The sequence below is a fragment of the Dendropsophus ebraccatus genome, chromosome 9 (assembly GCF_027789765.1).
Source record: "Dendropsophus ebraccatus isolate aDenEbr1 chromosome 9, aDenEbr1.pat, whole genome shotgun sequence".
NCBI classification, from domain to species: Eukaryota; Metazoa; Chordata; class Amphibia; order Anura; family Hylidae; genus Dendropsophus; species Dendropsophus ebraccatus.
Window position 1 is genome coordinate 74,275,043 of NC_091462.1, and position 17,089 is coordinate 74,292,131.

Sequence of the window (17,089 nt, forward strand, 5' to 3'; positions counted from 1 at the left end):
GCTCTGACGGTATATAATAGAGTGGTACCTCAGTTCTCAAACTACTCGGAACGCAAACAGTATTTTCAAGGAAAGTTTGCTTTGGTTCTCAAACTCTTGCTCGAATCTCAAACACTTTTCGGGCAACAAGTTTTAAAGTACAGTAATACTGCGGTATTCAAACGAAAATTTAGCTGGAAGTAATGTTCAGAATTTAAACTTTGCTTGCTCTCTTCCATACTGTACTGTATAAGGTTGCTGGAGTGCATATACAGTACAGTAGTAGTACAGTCAGTGCACCACCATCTTCCATACTGTACTGTATAAGGTTGCTGGAGTGCATATACAGTACAGTAGTAGTACAGTTAGTGCACCACCATTTCCCATACTTTATACTTTTTACAATGTATTGTACAGTATATAGTGCTGTTCTGTAATGCCCTGTACAGTATAGTGCTGTTCTTGACTGTAGAGATTACATTGGGCACTTTTCAATGTAATATATGGGTACTGTAGGTAATTATTGGAGGGTGCTGGAACCAATTAAACACATTTACATTATTTCTTATGGAAAAAACACTGCTCGGTTCTTAAACTGCCTTCCTGAACCAATTAAGTTCAGGCCACTGTATATGGTGTTTTTTTTTTTCTTTAGTTAAGTGATTATCTAATTTACCATTTTTGTAGACTTTTACAGATTTGGATGGAAATAGCAAAGAAGGAAAAAAGAAGAGACTGCTATTAGATGCTTTTGATGTTAAGGTATGTTGCTTTGTATATCTATAATGTATTTTTTTTTTTTTTTTTTTTGCTAGTCCCTTCTGTTCATCAACTATTATTTTATCTACTGAGGGCCTAGACAGCCATAGGGCCCTACATGGGTGATGGCAGTGCAGGTCCAGTGAAGAGGCAGCTGTTCCTTTTTAAAGGGAACCAATCAGAAGAATTGTGTTCATATGGTTTCCAGCTGCACAGCATAGATCTACTCTGCAGCTCCCTGAGGCTATCCGTTGTATCTGCAGCAGTAGTCACGGCTCTCTGCCTGCCAGCTCTTAGTGTGTGGATGATTGGAAGGCACGGAGACCCGTTAGTGGCCTCTCTACTTGTCAATCATCCCTGAACTGAGCCCTGACAGGCAGAGAGCCATGACTAGTCACCCACAGTGGCTCCAGTTGACGCCCCTCTCCCGTCCATCATTTTCCACAAAGTTATATATCAATCTGCTCAGTTCTTCCTGCTCTATAATATTATGGCGATAGATTAGATATCATTGTCTTGGTGACAGGTTCCCTTTAAAAAATATATTGGACATGTATGTCTCTACTGTGTTATGGCACTGAGCATGATCTGTCATAAAGCTCTCATTGATTTTAATGGGGTGTGTGTATTTTATTTTTTCTTAGATTAGTAAATCAGTGTGGTTTTCATGTCAAACTACACATGTTTTTTGCCCATGTTCATGAACCTTAAGTTTGTTTCAAGAAAGTTTCTATGTCATTTGGGAGAAAACAGAAAGTTGTGGTTTCTTGGGTCAGCATTAGAATAGTCCCATATGTACCACACTTCTGGGAGAATAAGCAGAAGCAGGATTGTGTGGTCCTTTGGCTGGGTAGCAGAACACAGGAGAAGGGGGTTAGGTATCGTTCTAAAAAGGATGTGTTTTTCAGTTGTGGGCATTACTATACAGTACAGTGGTACCTTGGTTTAAGAGTAACTTGGATTAAGAGCGTTTTGCAAGAAGAGCTCACAGTTCTTCAAAATTGTAACTTTATTTAATAGCATTGCTTTGGTTTAAGAGCTCCCTGCACTGGGTAAGAGCGGGAGTGGGGGAGGGGCATAGCCTGCACAGGGTGGTCTACAGCACTGTACTCTGACCCAGGAAGTCTCCTTCACCTTCCAAATCGTATAAGATCAACTTCAGGCTGGGGCTTGCATCAGGGGACAGGACTGTGGAGGTAATCTCTTCATAGCTGTAACCCCTCTCTCCCCAGAAAGTGCTGCTCATTCCTTCATACTCCCTGCAGTCTCTGTCAGCCCCTGTGTTTCCTATCCTCTCTATTCCTGATATGTTGTGCCTGCACTCACACTCAGCTATACACACTGCTGCTATAATCTGCCCGCACTTAAACTCTTACACTGCTGTATATAAGGTTTCTGTCTCTGTGATCCTGCACAGTTCTGTGATTCTCACTTTCTGGGTCCATGCTGAACTGAGCAGCCTTGATTCTCTTTTCTAGCCTGTTGTACTACGCTACTGCATTATAAACATCTTCAGTTCAATCCAATATATACAAACTGCTGCTGTGTTATCAGATTTAGGCACTTACTATACATTATACTCCACACACTATACTGTACAGTAATTTATAATATCACATATTCAGCTATTTGTCATTGTTTGTTTCATCTGGTCTACATGTTATTCAGAAAAAAAAAAATATTTTGGGCGTGTGAAACCAATTGTCTGCAGATCAGTGATTTCTTAAGGGAAAATTTGCTTTGGTTCAAGAGTGGATTTGGATTACAAGCAGGGTCCTGTAACAAATTATACTCGTAATCCAAAGCACCACTGTATTTGTTTCATTTGTTTAACCTGTTACTCAGAATTTAAAAAAAAATCATTATTTTTGAGGTGTGGAAACAATTTTCTGCATTTCTATGATTCCTTATGGGAAAATTTGCTTTGGTTTAAGGCTTCGTTCCCACTGAGCAAAACTAGCGGAATTCCGCGGCGGACAATGCCGTTAGCCTCCCTCTCATAATGGGAGTTTATGGGAGGCGCACGCTCCTTCTCTGTCCGCGCTGAAGAATAAACATTCCGCTAGTTTTGCTCAGTGGGAACGGGGCCTAAGAGTGATTTGGATTCCAAGCACGGTCCCGGAACGAATTATGCTCTTAACCCAGGGCACCACTGTATATCACATACACACTTGTGTTCTTTGCTGTGCTATTCTCTACCTATTTACTATATACTTTACTGCAGAAAGGGGAACTAACAGCAGTTTAGACTGTAGAGCATGGGACGCTGGGAATGGAAGTAATTTTCATACCTTTCTGCTCCATTTTTGCCACTCCTTCATGTTAATCAGTATGTAAATTAGACTGGTACACTGGGGGCAGGGCTTGGTGAACCCTACTCTTGTTTTGAACGTAACTCGTCATTGTTTAGGACATTTCCACAGCAACCCAAACTTGTGTCGCACAACGAGGTTAAAAGTATATAAGTATATCAGATCTAGAGTACTTTGGCGTCTATAGGAGGGTCATTTTCCTTGCTGCCTTTGTAATATAAGCGGTATGTTTATGTGGATTGGCAATTTGGTGTAAGTGCCGATGGCATACTATATAATACCTGTTTATTATAGTGTAATTTGCACATGCTCTAGAGGAGCGGTCCAGACTGAGATTATGTGTTCCCCGATGGCAAGCTGCAGTATACCCTGCTGCTGGAAGCCCCTGAACCAGCTATTACCATAGAAGAACTGCAATAAAATACTTATTACCTCTGCAGCAAATAACTGGCCTCTGTGTTCCTCCACAGCGGAGAGATGCAGCCAGTCTTTATTAACTCAGCAGGTTCTAATAGGAATTTCAAGTGTGGAAAACAATGTTTTGTGTTTATTTCTAGAAATGGTAAATTATAACCAGTAGAGGGAGCTGATGAACCACATAGCACTTGTCATAAATGGTCAGAAGGATTATGTATATACATTTATTACATCTATAGTCTACATTACAGTCAGCAAGAAAACAATGGCTTTATGAGGCCACATTAATGCCACCAGAAATAAATCACCCATTTACCATTTATTGTATCGGCAGGCCTTGCGAGAAAGCCTGGAACAGAGTTTACGTCTACAACATGGCAGCAATGAGAGTTCTGCTGATGAGTCGGATTCCATTGAAGAAGAAATTGAAGATGAAACTCAAGAAGAACCCAAAGCTTTAACCTCTATGAAGTCAAGGCCTTTTGATGCTGAACGTAAACTCCTGCTTCCTGGGGACTTAGTTGTACTAGAAATTAATGGTAATGGTATAAAACTTCCTTTTGATCAAAGATGGGCAGATTGTGATTGAAATCCCACTAAAAAGAGCTGTCACATACGGAGTGTATTACAGGGAATCTGTCATTCCCTTTCACTCACTAATCACAGCGTGCGTTAGGGATTACTAGCATGCCCTGATCTGTGGGCACTTACTGCTTTTTGCTTGTATAAAAGTATACAAATTGCCTGGCCCACAAGCAGAAATTCACAGATCTACAGGTATACTGTATTTATGCCCTGCGCTCACATACTCCCTAAATCCTTTCCTGTCAGGTATTCCAGAACTAAGTGTTCTGCTGGCACAATGAGTCGCTTGGTCGCTGAATTTTATAGACATCTAGACATCATGGGGAGAATATTTCCCCCCCCACACGTCTTCAGGTTGGTGTGGAGTTCACAAGGCACTGCTCGTCTTAAGAAGCTGGTGGGCTTGCAAAGAAGGGGCAAGACCCTAAGTGACACCAGATTTATAAATATCAACATTTTAATCAAATAGAACAAAGCTGTTTAAACTGACATTGACCGTTCAAGACTAGACCTATTTCTAGTACAAGCAGGTTCGAAGGCTATAATATTTCTACTTGTTACGTCCAAATATTTTTTTCCATGATCCATAGGGAATTTCATATTAGTATTTTTTTATTTTGTGGTATGATGGGGAAAAATAAAGTGTCTGCTTTTCACATATTTTTTAAATGGCACAAACTTAACACTGCAGTGATGCATAAATATTCATGAAGAGGGATGGGCAAGCGGGGTGGATCAGTGCACTGCTCCCAGCTGTAGTACTGCTCCCAGTGCCCCAAACCGCCTACTTTACATATTTTAACAGAGGCATTTACCATCACTGTATCAATCGACCTGTTTTTTATTTTTTATTATTTTCATGATGATTATTAGCCCCATGGTGCTTGTTTAAGTAAAAAGTGATCTTTTATCAACTGCAGATTGTGCTAAGTGGGCGAGGCTTCATGGCAACAGGGCCACTTATCCCCATACACAGCGCCACCTTCCACGATGTCATAGGCGCATAGTCCCCGCCCCCTCGTCGACCATTGGAACAGGCTGGCCTAAAGGTCTAGGCCCCACCCCCTCTAGGTCGGCCCATACCAATTGTCGTCGAGGGGGTGGGGCCTTTGTACCGACAATGTGACAGAGGGGCGCCCACTTAACACAATCTGCAGTTGATAAAAGATCACTTTTTACTTGAACAAGCACCATGACGTATGATATAAAATAAGGTATGAAAACTGCCAAATTTACCCTTTACACCTGTGTAGAGAAGTCAGAATGCAAAAAGGGGGTGACAGTGTCACTTTAAAGCAATATTATGAATCCATTTCAACCTAGATTAATGTATAGACATTTAATGCAATGTAAATTGATAAGGCATAAATTGACACATGGAAATGCTACAAAAATACATTATGTGCTGAGGTCCCTTAGTCCTGGCCAGATTCTTTTATGTCAGTGTTTTCATCATGTAATATATAGTTTCTTTTGTGCTGTTCATAAGGCTTTCTTCTTACACTGAGATGTCATATGTATATTAGAAGCCTATTATGAGGCCGCCCTGAGCCGCTATAATCTCTACATATTTAGCTGAGAATCTCAACTCCTGACCTTTTTCTCCTTCAGCGAAGTGTGGGTACCAATGCAGTCTAGCATAGCCCTTCTTAAAGAGCACCGTCATTTTATCTTCGACCTCTGACATTCTCTGAATATCTTTCATTTTGCTCTCACTGAAACCTTCTTAGAAAAAATTACTTTAATAGTAACCTGCACACGTTTACAGTTCAGATCCAGCCCTTGGACTAGTTGACACTGTCACATCATTATGTCACATTATTTCTCTCATTGCCGACTGTACCTGACTAATTGGGTTTTGTTAAGCAAAATAAATGGCTTACTGACTCGCATTATTTTTAACAGATTCTTCATTTATCTTTGTACAACCTTTTTTTTTTATTTTTTTCTCTAGCTGTTGAAAAGAAGGATGGGAGAGTTTTGTCTGCAAAGCGGAGAGACAGTGCTGACCTTTATATTCCTATGAAGCCTGTGATGGTGAAAAGTAAAACGCAGAGAAGCTCGCCAAGACCAGAAGAGCAATGCACACCACGTACGACATACACAATTGTTTTCTAGTACATAGTAGTTGATATAGAAAATGTGTAATGTGAATCATTCATACATAAGGACATGTAGTGCATTTGCTGTGTATTGTCTGGCCGGTCGTGCCTAGATCACCAGATTTTATTAGTAATCAGAAGCAGATGACTGCAGTAAAAAGAGTAACAAACATTGATTGAGTGTAGTGCTTACTATATAGTGGTGAATGCTGTATGTATAGTTGAGTATGGGTTATTTCCCTTTGTCACTGTGTGTTTAATAGTTTACTGTTACGGTGCCTGTTAGATGAAGCAAACCTCACTATTTAAGTGGGAGCATCTGATTTAGACTAACCGCAGATAGTAAGGGAAGCGTGGAGAAGAAGGATCCAGCATGTTTTTTATGTCTGTTGACATGCACAGACCATATTTTACCAACATGATTATCAGTATGTCATCTAGACACCACAGAAGCTATTTTTTTTTAATACTTTTATTCAAATCCCTTTGTATCTTAATGACCTGATGATTGCAGGCAGCCTTGCTGAAGCCCACTGCAGAGATATCTGTGGCTCTCACTCACGGCTTCCTATAACGCATAATTACTGATCCATTTTGTCCTGAACTACAGTGGTTTGCAATAATTTAGAATTTCAACAAAAAGGTGTTTGTTTGTTTTTTTTGCAGTATTTCAATTCAAAAAGTGACCTTATATATTCTATAGAGTCATTACTTACAGAGTAAACTTTTTCAAGTGTTTATTTCTGTTAAAGTTGATGATTATGGATTACAGCCAAGAAAAAAACAAAAGTCAGTATTTCAGAAAATTTTAATAATTAACCCAAAACACCTGCAGTGGCTTCCTAAGTGTTATAAAAGGTCCCTTAGTCTGGTTCAGAATGCAACACAATCATGGGAAAGACTGCTGACTTAATAGATGTCGAGAAGGCAGTCATTAACACTCCACAAGGAGGGTAAGCCACAAAAGTTCATTGCTAAAGAAGCTGGCTGTTCTCAGAGTGCTGTATCAAAGCATATTAATAGAAAGTTGAGTGGAAGGAAAGAGTGTGGTAGATAAAGGTGCACAAGCAACCGGGAGAACCGCAGTCTTAACAGGATTGTAACAAAAATGTCATTCAAACATTTGGGAGAGATTCACAAAGAGTGGACTACTGCTGGAGTAAGTGCTTCAAAAGCCACCACATCCAGACGTCTGCAGGACATGGGCTACAAGTGTTGCATTCCATGTGTCACTCCTGACCAATAAACAACGCCAGAAGCTTCTTATCTGGGCCAAGGAAAAGAAGAACTGGACTGTTGATCAGTGGTCCAAGGTGCTGATTTCAGATTAAAGTAAATTTTGCATTTCATTTGGAAATCAAGGTCCCAGAGTCTGGAGGAAGAGTAGAGAGGCTGTACACAATCCAAGCTGCTTGAGGTCTACTGTGAAGTTTCCACAATCAGTGATGGTTTGGGGAGCCATGTTATCTGCTGGTGTAGGTTCACTGTGTTTCATCAACACCAAAGTCAACGCTGCCGTCTACCAGGACATTTTAGAGCACTTCATGCTTCCCTGTGCTAAAAAGATTTTTGGAGATGGAATTTTCATCTTCCAGCAGGATTTAGCACCTGTCCACACTGCCAAAAGTACCAATACCTGGTTTACTAACCACAGCATCACTGTGCTTGATTGGCCAGCAAACTCGCCAGACCTTAACCCCATAGAGAATTTATGGGGTACTGTCAAGAGGAAGATGAAAGACACCAGATCCAACAATGCAGACGAGCTGAAGGACGCTATCAAAGCAACCTGGGCTTCAATAACACCTCTGCAGTGCCATCAGCTGATCACCTCCTTGCCACATTGCTGCATTGATGCCGTCATTCATGCAAAAGGTGCCCCGACCAAGTATTGGGGGCATTTACTGTACAGACTTTTCATTTAGTTGACATTTCCGTTTTAAAAACATTTTTTTCAGTTGGTTTTATATAATAATCTAGTTTTCTGAAATACTGACTTTTGAGTTTTTCTTGGCTGTAATATATAATCATTAACTTTAACAGAAATAAACGCTTGAAAAAGTTCACTCTGTATATAATGACTCTACAGAATTTATGAGGTCACTTTTTGGATTGAATAACCGGGAAAAATTTTTTTTGTTGATATTCTAATTTATTGCAAACCACTGTACTTTGGCATCTGAGTAAGAAATCTTTCCTTAACTGAATGTTGTGCTATCCAGCAGATGGAGTACAACTTAATCCATTTATACCAGTTATTACCATAGTCGAATCTTTGAGCAGTTTTCTATGCTGGCTGTAAAGGCTTCAGGTCTGGCCACTGCTGTGTTCTGGAGAACCCCTGATGGGGCTCCTGTGAACCGTGGTTTGCAAACACAGGCTTGATGCTCCAGAGGCAGCATAAAGGAGAACATCATTAAAGGGTTAGATTTCAAAGAATGGGAGAGCGGGCTAACTACTACTAGCGTATATGCCATTCTCCTGTATACTGTATAAATGCAATGGAATTGTAACATTTGAAAGAAGAGATTTGCATCCAAATAATGATATCTCCTGTTTGTTAGGACCCTCTAGTCGGAAGGAGAGACCACTATCTGCAACAAGAAAACACATTGCAGAAAGTAAAGATCCTGAGCATTCAGCGTCTCAGGTTATGAATGCTATGCAATTGGAGAATGAGGCTGTTGCCAGAGCAAGTAGCAGACTTGAGGTAAGATCCATGCCAGCTTTTGCAGTGAGCCATTTATAATGTTAGTCTTAAAATGTGTAAAAAATAAATAAATAAATTGTTGGAACTATTTGAAATTTTGGCATACAATGGCCCCAACAAAAGCTATAGCATTAACAGTCAGTGCCCCCTCAAGTGTTCTCTTCTTAAGGACAATAAGGGAGGAAATGCTTAATGTGCATATACTGAAGATATGTAATGGGGCAGTAAAGTCTGTGCATTTCATTCAGATGAGTGTCTAATTCTTGCTAATGCAGAGGTGCAGACTATGGTATTGTAGTACATGCTCAGCCACCTACTCATATAACAAGGATGCTTTTTTTTTCTACAGATATATTTGGACACCTATAACTTAGATGTTAGAGTACAGGAAACTGATTGTCAAAATTGTGACTTAATGTCACTTTCGTATAACTTTCAAAATCTAAATCAACAATAGATGTGATATAAAGCAAGTTTGCCATTTACATTTATTATTTTTTTCTTTTTAGTGATCATGGCACTTCCTGTTTTCTGCCTCTTTTTTTCTAAGAAGAAAGGAAACAGTCAGGAAAACAGGAAGTCCTGTGTATCCCAGGACATCTGAGCGCTCACAGAGAGAAGGCAGTCATGTGCCTTTTTTAGGCACAGATGGGCCCGATCGGCATAAAAATATTTGCAAATGGTCTATTTGCGAATATTTTTTTTCACCAGTGGGGTGGAGAGGGGGCGTTACTGGGGCTGCGGCAGCACGCAGAGGGGGTGCGGCCTCTGTGTGCCCCACATTTATATTTTTTCCAGTGAACCCTACGCCAGCTCTGAGTTGGCGTAGGTTTTAAAATTTTTGCACATACGGGCTCCGTGTGCTCGGGATTTATGTAAAGGCAGTGCGCCTCTACATAGATCCCCTGAGCTCCGGAGCGGCACAAGTCTGTCTTCAGGAAAATCTGCCTTCAGGAGACTGGACCTGGATTTCTGGGACGTATAGCTTACTAAAGTTTTACAGCATGATAACAACAACAAAAAAAATTGATTTTGAAAGTTATAACGATAGTGACACTTTAAAGGGAACCATTCACCCCGTGGCCCCCGGCAGAAAGTGACATACAGTGACATAAAGGTCAATATACTTACCACATCGCTCCCGGTCCCGTCCCGGATCCCGTTGTTGACACAGAGAAATCGACGATTCTTCTTCTCGCGCCCATTATGGTAATGAGCGCCGCCGGGTCCGAAGTCCAGCCTTCTCCCCGCCTCCGACACTTGATTGACGCCGGGTCCTCTTCCTTCTCGTCTTCTTTCTTCTCGCCGGATCCCACACAGGCGCCGTGTCAGTCGTTTTCGGCGTATGCGCAGTTCACAATTGAAGCCGCTCTGCAGCTTCACTGTTTACTGCGCGTGCGCCGATTGGCTCGAACACGTATCCTGTTTACTGCGCAGGCGCAGAAGAGGTGACAAGGCCATCGCAACGGCGCCTGCGCGGGAATTCGTCTGAAGACTGAAGACGTCAATCAAGTTCCAGGAGGCGTGGATGGGCGGCGACGAGAAGAGGACCTCATGAATAAGTTGGACTCGTTCGTCGTTTCCTATGGACGTTGGACTCCTCTCAGCTCATTACCATAATGGGCGGGAGAAAAAGAATCAGCGATTTCTCCGTGTCAACAACGGGATCCGGGACGGGACCGGGAGCGATGTGGTAAGTATATTGACCTTTATGTCACTGTATGTCAGTTTCTGCCGGGGGCCACGTGGTGAATGGTTCCCTTTAATGGAATCCAGCACTTTTTTTTATTTAAAAACTAATTGCAGAATTATTTTACTTCACATACTATATGCAGTGCACTAAATATATGTAAAGGTCTCCATGCCCTTTAAAGCCAGGACCATAAAAAGTACATTCACTAGGCACAAACATTTTGCTGCACTATAATGTCAGCAAAAGACAGGACCTTGATCTTTTTTTTGTCCATACTTCAGATCAGTGAGCTGTATATCTCTTCCTTGGTCATTTCTAGTTTTATGATGCCTTAAATTCTTTCTCTAGTGTCCTGCTCTTTTAACCTTCACAGCATCCTGACACATCTTCCCATGGTGGTACTGTACTATGGTAACATGGCTGTCTGTTGAAATTACAACAGATTACAAGCAATTCAGGCCTTGCTTCATTCTCTGGACTAATCATCAAGTCTCTGAATCAGTGCTGATTAGGCCCCTTTCACACATCAGCTAAATCTGCCCGGATTTGTGGACCCTCAAATGTGGGCAGATGTGCACTATTCATGTCTATGGCCCCATACACATATCTATATGTTGGTGCTGGGATAGGATCCCCTGTCTTGAATGAAGGGGTCAGTGCCCTATCAGATGCACATTTGTGGTCCTGCACATATCTGTGGGCTACCGGCAGGACAGTGAATGTGTGAATGTGGCCTTAGAAAATTTTCACCTATATAGTTTACGCTAAAGTGCTGCAACATTAGGCTGTTTTCACATGGAGTAAAACTGGCGAAATTTCGCGCCAGCCTCCGTGTCACACTGGCCGTCTATGGGAGGCTTGCCTGCCTTCTTTCTCTGCTCGGAAGAATTGACAAGTCAATTCTTCCGTGCGAAGAGAGGAGGCGTGCAAGCCTCCCATACACGGCCAGTATGACATGGAGGCTGGCGGGATTGGAATTCCACCAGTTTTACTCCATGTGAACTGGCCCTAAAGCAGGAAAAAAAATGCACCAGCTGCTGCCATTAAGAAAGGTGGACAAATCCCATAACCTGGCAAATTAGCAAAAAAAAAAAAATCGAGCCATGGAAATTTCATGTGACAGTCTTTGTTATGTATTACTACTAGAATCAGCATAATTTGGCATCTGATAAATCATGGAAAAAAAATCATAATTTTTTTCATTCCATATGAATGGCCAGTATGGACCCAGACACTTACAGTAGGTGTTTTATTATGCTCTGTCCAACATGAAACCAAAAAACAACCAAGTGTATAAGACCTTATCTTCAACGCCCTGCCTAAACCATAAGCAGTCATAGAGAAGGATGCAAAATATATCCCTGGCTTATTTGAATTGCACGACTAGCAGTGACAAGAAAAAAAAATCCATATACTTGTAAATTCAGAACATATTTCTTCTATTTTAACAGTCTTCATCAACTTCGCAAGAGAAGAAAGGCGTTGTCTCTGAAGCTATTAAAAGTATCAACCTTATGGAGTTAAGGTAGAAGCTCGATTCTGTCGTTTCTAAAATTGATTTTTTTTATGATTTTTCATAAAGTTACCATTGTATGAAAGAAGCTACATTTACTTTTTCTGTACGGGTAATTTTGATGGTTTTGCAAAAAATATAATTTTTATAGCCGTGGCTGCCTTTTCCCCAGCACAACCAATTGCCATGTTCACTTAGTCTCTTGGTAAATACACCTTGCCAGTAAAGCTCCTGAAAAATATAAGAGCTCCTGGTAAAAGAATGGAAGTAATTGCAAGTTATTTCGACTGCAGCACTGTATTAAATATAGTCTAGTAAAACTGCTCTCCTCTTATTACCAAAAACTGCTGCTTTTTCCCTAAAAGGTTTCAGAGCTGACTGGTGTACAATGTCCTGAAATGAAGGAAGCAAAATTGCTTCAGTTCAAGGAGAAAGACATCCCCAACTATCCCTAAATTGGTCCCCTACTATTGGATTTATAATGAACTTCCCATGGAACCCCCACTTATGAGACATTGGGGGACATTTATTATTTATTATTTACTTGTACCCTGTACTTAAATGAAGCTGTGCCCCCATTGGCGTCTGCCTCTTATTGAGTCTGGCGGGACCTGTGAATGTCGCAGGGTAGACGCAGAAATCTACTCCTTCACCCCCACCCCGAGCAGGGTCCCTGCATTCTCAGACACCACTCTTTATCAGACTTAGAAGGGTAGCCAAGTGAATTGGGTTGTTAAAGGGAACTAGGGTCCCTTTTCTTGTAAAGTCCCAGCAGTCGGAAACCCATAAATCAGGTAGTTACGTCCTTTGGTCAGCTAAAAAGTTAAACTCTTAGGGTCCATTTACACAGAAAGATTATCTGCCAAAGATTTGAAGCCGAAGCCAGAAACTGGAAACTTGTATCCTACATTTCTAATGTAACTATCCTCTTCTTTTCCCTGAAACTTTCTCCATTTTCCCCTGATTTACATTCTGTTTACTTCATAAAACATCTCTATCACAGCACTGCCCTGTGTGCGGTGTTCCTCCTATTAGGGAAACCGTTTTCAAAGCTTCTGGCAAACTGAAGGCTATACAGTATAAGTTAGAGGACTATACCATTTTATTTTCCTAGCTATAAGGCCATCGGAGCACATTGTCTCTTATTCCTAGGAGACCTTTTGTTTGAATGTGACTGGATTTTTTTCCCTTAGACTCGAGCACAGTCTTCTCACTCCTAGTCCCCATGCATTCCATCAGTTACATCTATTTGGATATGGAATGTAAATGCACAGCAGTGAAGGTTTATTTGCCATTCATGGTCTGTGGTAGACTTTATAGGCCCTATGGGCGCTCTGATGGCATCTGTTACTTATATAAGAGGTAAAGATCATTCTGAGGCAACTAAACAGAATATTTGCACAATAGCAAAGACTCCGGGACTTACTGTATGTTTCCAGTTAAAGTGATTTTAAATACTTCAAAATTGTTTTCGAAAGCTTTACGTTCAGTAAGATCAGTCATATAGTAATGGGGTTGTTCGGAAGCCTAACATTTGAATCGGTGTGTGGTAAAAATGAAAACTTATGAATACTTGCCTGCTCAGAACCCTTAAGCTGCCATTCCAACAGCTCCTAGTTTCTGCTGTTCTTTGCTGCTTAGAGTACCTGTCATGAAAAATGACATCAGACATGTCAAAAGTTATTGACCCTTTGTTATTTGGAGATATAGCCAGGGAGAGAATGCAGTATTTCTGTAAAAGCCAATTCCAACAATGTAAGTCTATGGGGATCCATTGTCGGCATTAGTGGCCGGCAAGGGAGTGGATGGTGCTGCTGACATGCTCTCTCCCCAGCTATATGTCCTGATCAACAGTGAGACCTGCTGTGATCAATAATTTCTGACATGTCACAAGAATCAAAAAGCAGAGGGGGATTTGGGCATGTAAGTATGTCATGTTCATCTTCTTCTTTCTTCTCTTAAATACACTGTCTGTAACTGAAGTTTTCTTCAGCCAGTCTCACATGTAGTTGCATGGTTGAGTTTCTGGTGTTTGTCTCTTACTTGCCTGTATTCTCAACATGTGGTTATGACTTCTTTTCTACTTTTTGTAGTCTCAGGAGGAATTGTGTTTGACATGCTGGGCAGCAGACTGCATCATCAGAGCTGTCTCTCAGTATCTGTGTTGTATTTTTTAATTACAGTGAGTATTTGCAGTATTCCCTCAAAGTGTCACTGTCGTTAAAAAAATTTTTTGCAGAAATCAATAGTACAGGCGATTTTCAGAAACTTTGTAAATGGGTTTATTAGCCGAAAAATGCATTTTTATCATGAAAAAGCAGTTTGACGCTCTCCCCCTTGTCTTCATTGTTCTCTATGAAGAGGGGGAGGGGTGGAGGGAGATAAGGCACCAAAACAGGACAATAAAGAGTTGATTTACACAGGGCCGGCGTCAGCACCCGGCTAAGTAGGGCAAATGCCGGGGCCCCCAGCTCCTCTAGGGGCCCACTCCCGTTTGTTACTACATTTTTTTTGTTAGTAAAAAAGAAAAAAAAGTGTAGTAACAAAGGGGACTGGGCCCCTAGAGGCCGCATGTGACAGTTAGGGGCCCGCCGATCCATACTGGGGCCCCCGAGCACCTGTCTTCCATCACAAATCTTCCCTACAGCCGAGTAGGAAAGAGGACCTTTGAGTCTGAAGGACCTTTGATGATGTCACGGGTCATGTGATCGGACACATGACCTGATAGAGGGTAGGCTCTGCAAACTAAGTGTCCTGTATGTGCTGGTTCTTCTACTTGTTTTGTGTATAGAGGTCCTGCTGTAATATATCTATATCTATTACAGCAGGATATATATATGTTACAGCAGGACCTCTATACACAAAACAAGTAGATATCTGTATCTATCTATCTATCTATCTATCTATCTATTTCCCTATCTCCTATCTTCTATCTATCTATCTATCTATCTATCTCCTATCTATCTATCTTCTATCTATCTATCTATCTATCTATCTATCTATCTCCTATCTATCATCTATCTATCTATCTATCTATCTATCTATCTATCTATCTCCTATCTATCTATCTATCTATCTATCTATCTCCTATCTATCTATCTATCTATCTATCTCCTATCTATCTCCTATCTATCTATCTATCTATCTATCTATCTATCTATCTATCTATCTATCTATCATCTATCTATCTATCTATTTCCCTATCTCCTATCTTCTATCTATCTCCTATCTATCTATCTATCTATCTATCTCCTATCTATCTATCTATCTATCTATCTATCTATCTATTTCCCTATCTCCTATCTCCTATCTATCTATCTATCTATCTATCTATCTATCTCCTATCTATCTATCTATCTATCTATCTATCTATCTATTTCCCTATCTCCTATCTATCATATGAACATGGTGAGACCTCTAGTTCTCCTATTTTCAGGCCCTGCAGTGATATACAGATATATATATATATATATACACACACACACTGTATATCACTGCAGGGCCTGTATATAGGAGAACTAGAGGTCTCACCATGTTCATATTATAAATAAATATATATATATATATATATATATATATATATATAATATGCTGGTGCTGCTAGTTCTCTAGTATACAGCTCCTGCTCTGTGTGTGTGTGTATGTATATACACACACACACACACACACACACACACACACACACAGAAGGAGCTGTATACTAGAGAACTAGCAGCACCAGCATGATATATATATATAATCCTGTGACTGGGTCTGACTCCTCCAGAGTCCTGACTACTGCAGAGATCAGGAGATACAGGAGGAGAAAGATATGCAGCAGCCGCATGTTTCTTCTGCTGCAAATCTTTCCTCGCCTGTCTCTCCATGATTTGCTCCTCAAAGGGGCCCGCCGAGGCTCTGTCGCCCAAGGGCCCACAAAAAGCTGGAGCCGGCCCTGGATTTACAGCTACATCACCAGGCTCTCTTCTCTGATGTCAGCACTGACCTCTCTGACCTCTGAATAGGGGCTTTCAGCGGCTCCCTGCTGTGTAATCCTTTGTTCTCTTCTCTCTGCTGCCGACTAATCTCCCTCTTCCCTCCTCCCCTCTCCATAGGTTACATAGGGCCCGACTGATGTAAAAGAGTCAAGATTTCCTGATAATGAGCAATGAATAAGAGAGAGGGGGGGTGGCTGGAAAAAGTCTTTTTGAATGCAGATAATGGCATATTTGCCTAATAAACCCAATTACAAAGTTTCTTAAAAGCACCTGTACTTGATTACTGCAAAAAAAAATTTACGACAGTGACACTTTAACACTTAGTAATAAGTGGAGAGGAATCTCATGCCTGATCACAGCATTAGAACAAAAGTAGTTGGATTACATAATAATGGAAAAAAAAATAACAATATGACATGAGTATGATTTATGCACGTTAAATGTAAACCCCATTCTTTATACCCAACAGCTTTTGACTGATGTAATTGTTAGATATGTGATGTAGTTTTTCACTATCTTACCTTACTTTAACGCCATACAATACAGAACAATGCAAACTAGACTTTTTCTGTATGGCACCCAACAAAGAAAAGAAAATGTATTGCCAAAATATTTTACTCTCATGGAATTAGTGACTAATGGATGTTTAATTGAATATTGGTCTTCTTATTTAGCCAGCAGAAGAAATTATTGAAGGTTCTCCAGAATATTGATAATGAGCCAGTTTCCAGGATTGATCCAAAGGTAGGCAATGAGAGCTAGTGGATGGGCAGTGCATGTGCATGTCATATATTAATGGGGAATGGTCTTATTGAAGTGCAATGAAACACATCTCCACAAATGTGCTGTCACACATTACCATGCAAAAAGGGACATCTGTGGAAAAATCTGCATCTTAAGCTCTGGGATATGTATTTTTTTCTTTTTTTTTTTTTTTGGACATATCTTGGAGAGACATCTGTATATGGCTTTCTTCATATTTCTGCTCTGCAAGTACAACCTTCGGCTGGGTTCACACTACGTACATTTCAGGCAGTATTTG

General features: G+C 40.7%; 1 protein-coding gene across 2 annotated transcripts in view; it reads left to right on the forward strand.

Moving 5' to 3' along the window:
- Window positions 1-17,089, forward strand: part of KATNIP (katanin interacting protein) — a 128,796-nt gene that overhangs the window by 13,375 nt on the left and 98,332 nt on the right. For both annotated transcript variants that reach the window (XM_069983654.1, XM_069983655.1), the window contains exons 7-12: window positions 667-741; window positions 3,802-4,006; window positions 6,007-6,144; window positions 8,719-8,864; window positions 12,009-12,082; window positions 16,722-16,791. In XM_069983654.1, the coding sequence (XP_069839755.1) occupies window positions 667-741; window positions 3,802-4,006; window positions 6,007-6,144; window positions 8,719-8,864; window positions 12,009-12,082; window positions 16,722-16,791 (708 nt within the window). The remainder of the gene's footprint in view (window positions 1-666; window positions 742-3,801; window positions 4,007-6,006; window positions 6,145-8,718; window positions 8,865-12,008; window positions 12,083-16,721; window positions 16,792-17,089) is intronic.